The sequence below is a fragment of the Lactuca sativa genome, chromosome 6, assembly GCF_002870075.4.
Source record: "Lactuca sativa cultivar Salinas chromosome 6, Lsat_Salinas_v11, whole genome shotgun sequence".
Classification (NCBI taxonomy): domain Eukaryota; kingdom Viridiplantae; phylum Streptophyta; class Magnoliopsida; order Asterales; family Asteraceae; genus Lactuca; species Lactuca sativa.
Genome location: NC_056628.2, coordinates 165,741,790 through 165,752,091, shown reverse-complemented (window position 1 = coordinate 165,752,091; position 10,302 = coordinate 165,741,790). Strand labels below are relative to the sequence as shown.

Sequence of the window (10,302 nt, the reverse complement as noted above, 5' to 3'; positions counted from 1 at the left end):
ATTTGGCCTATTTAATGGTGTTCTATAATTCCAAATGTATTTCCCCAAATATTGTGGAAGCCAATATATCTATGTGGAATGTTATATAGTGTATTACACAGGACAAATATAATATTGGTATAAGTTGTACACTTGGAAAATAAGGTTTTTATCCATGAAATTTTTATCAAACAAGAATTTGCCATCATGTAAAGAAGACGGGGAAAATGACCTTTGAGGGTAATAAAGTATTCGTCATGTATTCATTAGGTCCCTTATCTTTTTTTTGTCTTTATTATACCATTGAACTTATAATCCATGTTCACCAAAACCCTTGATACCGGTTATCACCTGTTTTACCGGTTACCACATTTAATTAGAGATGACATGTCTTATTACGTGGAATTAGAACACATTTAATTACCGTTTCTCTTTCACCCTACAGTTAGGGTTCGTTTTAATTGAGGGAAGAAAAAGTTCAATCGAAGCATACGGTTAGGAAATTGAAGAGAACTGGTGAATGCGAGTGTTATAGTGAAGAAGATGGCCTCCGATTCCAAACAAAGTAAGTATTTAACAGTTTATATACATTATAATGGTTTATTCGCACGAAAACCATTAGTGTACTTGAACGCTGTTGTTGTTTCAATCCGTGATGTCGATTTTGGTGCAATGGATTTCAAAGACTTTAACTTGTTCATTGCAAAGTTGATTGAAGGGAGTTGTGATAATGTATATTATTGCACTAGAAATGAACCATTGGCAGAGGGTATTAGGAGAATTAGGAATGATGCTGACTACTTTGAGTTTATTGAAACGGGTTATAGTGATGAAGCCGGTCTAAGAATGAATGTGTATATAGACCACGAAAATGAACCTGTACTTGATTGGGCTGATATGGAAGTAATGGAAGATGATGAAGGGCATTATTCTGAGGAAGACCTGGATGATGATATAGATTCACAACTTTCTGATGATGTTCCATATGAGCATGAAGCAGATGATTACATTCCTTCTCTTGACAAGACTATTGGTGATGAATTCTTACATCGGGTGTCAGGTATGTGTAAGGATATAGATGATGAGGCTGAAACTGATGAGGTTGAAACCAAGAATGGAGATGACAAACCAGTGTACCCTATCCATAATGAGAACCAGAAATGGGACAAAATGGTGCCAATTCTAGGTATGAGATTCTCTAACCCCATGGAATTGAAAAATTGTTTGACTAACTATGCAGTGAAGAATGGGTACAACCTTTATTTTGAGAAAAATGATAGTCAGAGGTTATTAGTGAGATGTTGTAAAGAGAACAAGAACCCCTCTTGTCCTTTTAGACTGTGGGCTTCCTGGATGAGCAGTGAAAGGTCTTTCCAAATTAAGTCATTAGTTGATGAACATAACTGTTCAAGAGTCTTCAAACTTGGTTCCATTGTAACATATAAATGGATTGGAATGCATTTTAAGAATCAACTTGTGAAGAACCCTAAAATGAGCATAAGGAAAATGAAGGCCAAAGTGAGTACAAAGTTTAACTTGATTGTTAGTGTCACTCAATGTAGAAATGCTAAGAGATATGCTTTGGATGAGATAGAGGGTAGTTTGATGGAACATTATGGTAAAGTATGGAGTTATGGAGAAGAAATAATGAGGACAAATCCTGGTTCAACAGTAAAGATAGATGTGAATGTCATGCCTGATTCCACAACCTACTTTTCTAAAATGTATGTTTGTTTTAAGGGTGTGAAGGATGGTTGGATTGCAGCATGTAGGAGGGTAATAGGGGTAGATGGTTGTTTTTTAAAGGGTATATGTAGAGGCCAACTGTTAGCAGCTATGGGTAGGGATGCAAACAACCACATCTTCCCTATTGCATGGGCTGTGGTGGAAGTTGAAAATAAGGAAACATGGAAGTGGTTTCTTGACCTCCTTCTGGATGACATTGAAATGGGAATTGGTCATGGATTGACCCTCATATCAGACCAACACAAGGTATATTTCTGTTTTGTTTTGTTTAAGTTGAATGTTTTTGTTATGTCATCTATTTCATGCTTTCTTTCAGGGATTAATAGAGGCTGTCAAAGAAAGGGTTCCAGCAGCAGAGCATAGACAATGTGCTAGGCACATATATGCTAACTTCAAGAAAAGATTCAAAGGTGAACAATATAGGAAGTTGTTTTGGGCAGCAGCTGCTAGTACTACTCAACCAAAATTTGAGGCAGAAATGAATTCCATAAAAAAAATTGACCCTTTGGCTTATGAACACCTCATGGAAAGGGACCCTAAAAGTTGGTGCAGGGCATTCTTTGAAGTGGACAGGGCTTGTGATGCTTATGAGAATGGCATATCAGAAAGTTTCAACTCCATTATTGATCTTGCTAGGAAAAGGCCACTCATCACCATGTTGGAAGAGATAAGGATTTATGCAATGGAGAGGATGTATAAAATGTTGCAAGAGGGACAAAGTTGGGGGAATTTAAAAATATGTCCATCTATAAGGTTGAAGATATCAAAGCTAAAGAAACAGCAAAGGTATGATATAACTTCTATTATATTAATATTATATGTCTCATATATAAGATTAATAGAACTTCTTATTTTTTTGGACAGATTTTGGGGTGTTATACCATCTGGGATACAACAATATGAAGTTAGGATTGGAAATGATGGATATGTTGTGGACCTTAACAACAACACATGTGGATGTAGATCTTGGCAAGTATCAGGTATCCCATGTGTGCATGCAGTGGCAACCATTTCATACCTTAACAGGAATGCAGAGGATTATGTTGCACCATGGTTCCATACAGCCATGTTCTTGACTTGTTACAACCATACCATTAACCCACTTAATGGTAGTTCCATGTGGCCTGAAGCTCCCTACATGAAGCCATTGCCTCCTCAAAAAAGAAGGTTACCAGGAAGGCCAACCCTTAAAAGGAAAAAAGATCAATCTGAGATGGAAAGCAAGGGGAAAACAAGGCATACTATCTCAAAAGCAGGTTCAGTTAATAGATGCACTATTTGTAGAGAAAGGGGCCACAATAGATCAACATGTCCTACTAGACCAGCAGATGTAGCATCCACTTCAAGGCCAAAAAACAAGAAACCTAAAAAATGTAAAAAAGAGAAAGGTATGCTATTAAAACAATATAATTTAAATGGAACATCCAACTCATTAGCTACATATTTGTATAGCAGGTAAAGTGGAACCAGTTCAAGCAAATCCAGTGGATCCAGTTCAAGTACCAGCTTCACAGGTTGATCCAGTTCAAGCAGATCCGGTAGATCCAATTCAAGTACCAGCTCCACATGTTGAACCAGTTCAAGAAGATCCAGTGGATCCACTTCAAGTACCAGCTCCACATGTTGAACCAGTTCAAGAAGATCCAGTGGATCCACTTCAAGTACCAGCTCCACATGTTGAACCAGTTCAAGCAGATCCAATGGATCCAGTTGATGTACCAGCTCCTCCAGTGGATCCAGTTCAAGTAGATGATCCACATCCAGATGTTGATGTCCCTGCTCAACCAGTTGCAACTAGATAGAGGATACGAAAATACTCAGAAAGAATTACCAAGATAGGGTTGAGAAGGAAGGTTTTGAAGAAAGAAGGAAGCACTGGACACAACCCAATGGTGTTGGAATGATTTTATTTGGAAAGACAAACTTTTAGTCTTATAAATATGTAATTGGGAAAAATTTAAGAATCATGGCACATGGCACATCTTTTGACATATTAGGACAACTGTGGGCACAACTTTTGTAATAGTGCACATGCTGATGGAATATTACAACTTTGTCTTTTATCTATATGCTTTGGTGTACGGTTATTTGCATATAGATTGTTTAATCTTATATTATCTATCATAAATCAAGTAAATTTAGTATTACTACATTAAGCAAAGTTTGGTGTTGTTGTTGCTGTTAATCTGGACCATATTACCCTTGGATCACATCAACACATTGACAATTGATTACTGCCAAATTTAATATGGACCATTTTACCCTTGGATCACATCAAGACATTAACAATTGATTAATGCCAAGATTTGGTCTTAATACATTAAGAAATGTTTGATGTATCCAATGTGGTTAATCTGGACCATTTTACCCTTGGATCACATCAACACAATAACAATTGACTGCCAAATTTAATCTGGACCATTTTACCCTTGGATCACATCAACACAATAACAATTCACTGCCAAATTTAATCTGGACCATTTTACCCATGCATCACATCAACACAATAACAATTCACTGCCAAATTTAATCTGGACCATTTTACCCATGCATCATGTCCAATTCATTAACCTTTTAAACAAATTAATACTTCTTGGAAAGCACTCAAAACATCAAACTATCATTAATCAAAAAGATTTAGTCATAATACATCAAACAAATTACAACATTAAGGATTACATTTAGTCTTTGAATACAGCTAAACTAAGGGTTAAATTAAGGGCTAAACTACTTCTTAAACACAAACAACAGAAACAACACAATCATCACAACTTTATGAGTAAATAGCTTCCATTTGAGTTTTTCAAACTCTTGTCTAACAACCAAATTTTCTTGTTCCATCTTCATCTTACATATGCTGATCTCGTTTTCCAATATAGAAACTTTGAGGGTTAAATTGCACGGTTCTTTTTTGTCCTTCCCAGAATTGACTTCATTTTCAGGGGTTTCAGGCTCCAACCATTCCCAGAACTTGCATTTTGGTCCTTCATTCTTGAAAAAAGTAACAAATTGGTTAAAGAAAGAAGATTAAACGAAAAGTAAAAAACAATTGCTTTACCATGGAGTTTGGGCACAATCTGAATTTTTTTCCTGGATTGTCCTTAGTTCGTGAAGTTCGTACACGAGATGGCAACCCACAGTAACAAGGGTTTTCAGGTTGAAATTCAAAATTTCGTTTGGAAGAAATAGAAGAAGAAGAAGAAGACATGTCGATCTAGGGCAAGAACGGGCAAGAACGATGCAGTACTGTAACTTTGCAATTAATAAGCCCAGTTTATGGCACATAATGACACGTAATATCCACATAAGTAGTAACCTACAACAACCGGTATCAAGGGTTTTGGTGAACAGGGATTATAAGTTCAATGGTATAATAAAGACAAAAAAAAGATAAGGGACCTAATGAATACAAGACGAATACTTTATTACCCTCAAAGGTCATTTTCCCAAAGAAGACGACTATAAATGAGTTGCAAGCCAATGCCATGTAACATGTGGTCTAGAATAACTGTTTGTCTGAAAAGCAAGTGAAACTTTATCTTATTGAATGGATATGTTGTCCTAAACAAAACATTACAAGTCGACTTAAGATTTGGTCACTCCTTGGAAGATGGCAGTAAGGCCAAAAAAAATTAACAACTTGTAAATTATCATCACCAAGTTCACAATTTTTCATTAAAACAAGAAGTGGCTTGGAAATTGGAGATATAGAGAAGATAACATGATCCATCAAGGTGGTGGAACGAGCATCTATTTTTTGGTTTGATGGCAACTCGAGTAAAAATGTGTCAGCAATCAATCTTTCACATGAGTTGTCGTCGTCCAAGAACTTGCTACCGACTCTTATATACTTATATAAATTATTATTAAATGAACACATTGTCATGGGATAACTGTTGTAACATTTATTTCTATAAAATATGATGTTCATGAATTATTTGTAATATTTTTGCAATCATTTTATAAGTCATAAGATAATGCCATTGCTGCATATATGATGTTCAAATTACATAGTGTATTTATTACCAACTAACACACAAATTACATATAATCGACATATATTACCGAATTTAATTAGCTCATAAATTTATTTATTTAAGTGAGAATTTCATATACGTCCTTCTTAAACATCAAAATATCATTTTTACCCAACTTAATTTCTAAATATCATATTTACCCTTCATAAAATTTCTAAATATCATATATGTCCTTTTTAAACATCAAAATATCATATATGTCATTTTTAAATATCAAAATATCGTATATACACTTTTTAAACATTAAAATGTCAATGGTAATATCTAAAATATCATCCATCTACAACATGATAATAATCAACAACATTAAAAACTAAACAATCACAATATACATTCCATAGAGATGGTTGAAGATGAATCTTTTTGTTTGTCAAGAGGGCAACATTCCAATAATTTAGAAGTTCGCATTCCATTTAAAAAAAAGGATAATATGGTTAAATTTTTAATTATTATAATAACTCTAAGTATAAAAAAATGATGATAAAATATTAAAAACATTTTAAAAAAGGATTTGGACAAATATGATATTTTGAAGGTTTATGAAGGATAAATATGATATTGATAAATTAAACAGGGTAAATATGATATTTTAAGGTTAAGAGGGGCATATATGAAATTCTCCTTTTATTTAATAACAAAATAAGTTATATACAAAGGATATATTTCATAAACATCTACCATTAGTCAAAAAGAAAACTAAGAAGGAATATCTACCTCAGATCGATAATAATTCTGCTGAAGAATTAGTCTCCAACATACTTATACCTAAGTTACTATAATACCAAGAGGCAGATAAACATTCTTAGATGCATGGAATGAATAAAGTTCAATTGACTACAAATCCAAATACGAGGAATGGGCTTGACATTTGGTCAATGAATAACAAGTACTTTTTACACCATATGTTCCATCCAATACAATTGTGTCCTCCCAACACACAAAGTTTGGGTGAAGGACGTCAATAGACATCTCATCGCAGATTGGTGTATGTTGGCAAAAAAGAACGCTTAAGGTTTCATTTCGTAGACAAGAAAACCTTTAAGGTCATATTCATTCTTCATTGTTTAACGAGAACTTAAAGACAAACAACACTTAAAATTTTTTACAAAATAAGATTAAAAGAAAAAAGTATATTAGTTCCATGAGTTCCAAACATGTTATTCGTATATAATTTTTAATATATTCTTTCCTATGAGTTTCAAATAGGTTTTTAGTTGTTATGAATTTTGAACTTATATATATATATATATATATATATATATATATATATATATATATATATATATATATATATATATATATATATATATATATATATATAGAGGTTCAGGTTCATTTGAGACCATTCTAATTTTGTGAGACCGTGATACCAAATCTAAAAATAATTTTAAAATGCAAAATAAATGAAAAAAATCCAAAAATTCTTTTTTTAAATATTATTTTCGGAACTTGAATTAACTAAAAAAAATGAAAAAAATAAAAATAAATAAAAAAAAATCCCGTTTTTTTTTTTTGAAAAATACGTGAAATATTCTAAATAGAATATTACACTGACATATTCTAAAAAATAATTTTAAAATGCAAAATAAATGGAAAAATCTAAAAAAAAAAATTTAAATATTAGTTTCGGAACTTGAATTAACTAAAAAAAATAAAAAAAAATCCATTTATTTTGAAAAATACGTGAAATATTCTAAATAGAATATTACACTGTACATATTCTAAAAATAATTCTAAAATGCAAAATAAATGGCAAAATCAAAAAATTCTTTTTTTAAATATTACGGCCTAATTTTGTGAGACCGTGAGACACATTTTTTTTTATTTTTTTTATTTTTTTTAGTTAATTCAAGTTCCGAAAATAATATTTAAAAAAAGAATTTTTGGATTTTTCCATTTATTTTGCATTTTAAAATTATTTTTTAGAATATGTACAATGTAATATTCTATTAGAATATTTCATGTATTTTAAAAAAAATGGAATTTTTTTTTATTTTTTTTAGTTAATTCAAGTTCCGAAAATAATATTTAAAAAAAGAATTTTTAGATTTTTCCATTTATTTTGCATTTTAAAATTATTTTTTAGAATATGTCAGTGTAATATTCTATTAGAATATTTCACGTATTTTTCAAAAAAAAAAAACGGAATTTTTTTAATTTTTTTTTTATTTTTTTTAGTTAATTCAAGTTCCGAAAATAATATTTAAAAAAAGAATTTTTGGATTTTTCCATTTATTTTGCATTTTAAAATTATTTTTAGATTTGGTCTCACGGTCTCACAAAATTAGAATGGTCTCAAATGAACTTGAACCTATATATATACATATATATATATATATATATATATATATATATATATATATATATATATATATATATATATATATGGGCTCAACCCAACATATAATAAATGGACCCAACCCAACATACATATAATAAATGGACACAACCCAACATATAATAAATGGGCACAACCCAACATATAACAAATGGGTCTAGCCCAACATACACATGTAAGAGTCACAAAGACAGCTAACATCCTACACAGTATAGTGAAGACTCACCTCGCTAATGAAGTCAAAAGTCAATGACTCGCACAGCCAGGAAATAGGTGTTAAACGCCACCTAAATCACCACACAAGATAAACCCTTAGCCTATCTACCAAAACTAGCAATTTGACCAAAAGTTAATCAAGTCAATAGTCAACCCTCAAAGTCAATTATTAATGTTAAAGTCAATATCAGTCGATCTCCACGTCGTGGCTAACGAGTCCAAACCCTATCAGAATCCCAATCAAGTCAAAAAATAGCTCCAACAAGCCTTCACGTCATGTCCCTCCTTCAGCCATGTCATGGGCACTAAATGTCAAAACATTTGGTTGTTTTCCTAGTCCCCACGTTGTGGCAGCCTAAGGCCATGTCGTGAGAACTAGTCTGATCATCTTAATCAAGCTTACGTTTTTTTCTTCCTAATCCAAGGGCTCCAAAGCCCAAATCTGGTCCTTCCCCATGTCTTGATGGATAAAGTTTCCATGTTTATTCATCAAGACATCCCAATGAGTCAAGATCTCAAAACCCTAAGTCCTTTATAACAACATAATGCATTCACTCACCCATTTAGCACTTAATCAACCAATGTCACTTCTCCCAAGTTCCAGAAGAGTTTCCTACACCTAGTGGACCAAAAAATCGTGGCTTTATAGACATGAATATTTGATTCATGTCATACCCAAATTAGGTCATAGTCATGAGAAAATTACCCCAACTTTATGCATGAATCCAAATAAGACAAGAAACTTCATATCTGAACCATACAATCCTCAAAGGGACCATGAGGATCCATAAATAACCAACTTTACGGAATTGATCCTTCCAAACTTTCACAATATGGAGATCAAGGGACAAAACGCTTAGATCTAAGAGCAAGCAACATAAAGCTAGGATCTTGGACATTTACAAAGGTTCAGGGATTGCACAAAAGAAGAATGATGAGACTTGCTTGTTAAATCCACACACTATAGCACCTTCTTTTCCTTCTTCTTCTTCATCAAACCACTGAGAGCACTCAACGAATCCGGATGTTACAATATATATATCCTTCTTAAACATCAAAATATTGTATTTATCCAAAATAATTCTAAATATCATATTTTTCCTTTATAAACTTTCAAAATATCATATTTGCTCAAATCTTTATTTTTTAATATTTTATATTATTTTTCATTTTAAAATTATTATAAATCAAATAAAATTACAAATTGACTATTTTCTCCCTAGGTGTTGAGGAATCCTTTTTGAATATGATAAACACCACTTGTCATCTTCAACCATCTTGTTTTGATTCGTGAATATCACCCTCTTCAATTTTCTCGATTCATCCTTAGTTCCCCCATCGAATACTAGTTCATCTCGTTCTCAATACAAACTCTAAAACACAAATAATATGTAGGTTATACTTGATTTGAACTCGGATCGAGTCTTGAGGTCAGACCTGATTGGGCCTAGATAAAGCATGACAGTGATTCATCGAGATCGCTACTTACATCCCGCCAATTATATAATTTTTTAAAAATATTTTTTGAATAAATATCTAATTGAAAAAACATAATCATACAATAACGAGCATGTATAAAAATATCGGAGATTCTAAATACATGAAACCTTTTCCATTGGCACGATTGAATTGAGTAAATTGATCGATTACATTTAATTTGGTCAAATCCTACATAAACTTTCAAAAACCAGTTTATATTTAAATATATTTTAATTTATAACCCTTCTATTTATATAATATATTTATTACTATATTTAAAATTTTATTTAGTGTCTGTTGTTTTATTCTAGTAGTATAATATTATTTCTAAAATTCTATTAATATATGTAACGTCCGTGTTCTAGGTACTTTCCAATTTTGGCTTTAAGTATAAAAGTATGGTTATTTCAGTCCTTACATGGGTCGTACCTTATGGGTACACAAAGCGTAGTGATGGGTTTTGAGCATTACAACATTCTTATGGTGCACATGCAACCCTAATTGATT

At 32.0% G+C, this 10,302-nt stretch overlaps 1 protein-coding gene across 1 annotated transcript; it reads left to right on the top strand.

Annotated features, from left to right (window-relative positions):
- The first annotated feature begins 522 nt into the window (after positions 1 to 522).
- Positions 523 to 3,527, top strand: LOC111880932 (uncharacterized). The gene is made up of 4 exons (XM_042896152.2): positions 523 to 1,971; positions 2,042 to 2,511; positions 2,590 to 3,113; positions 3,181 to 3,527. The coding sequence occupies exons 1-4, from the start codon at positions 523 to 525 to the stop codon at positions 3,525 to 3,527; spliced, it is 2,790 nt and encodes a 929-aa protein (XP_042752086.2).
- Positions 3,528 to 10,302: the final 6,775 nt, after the last annotated feature.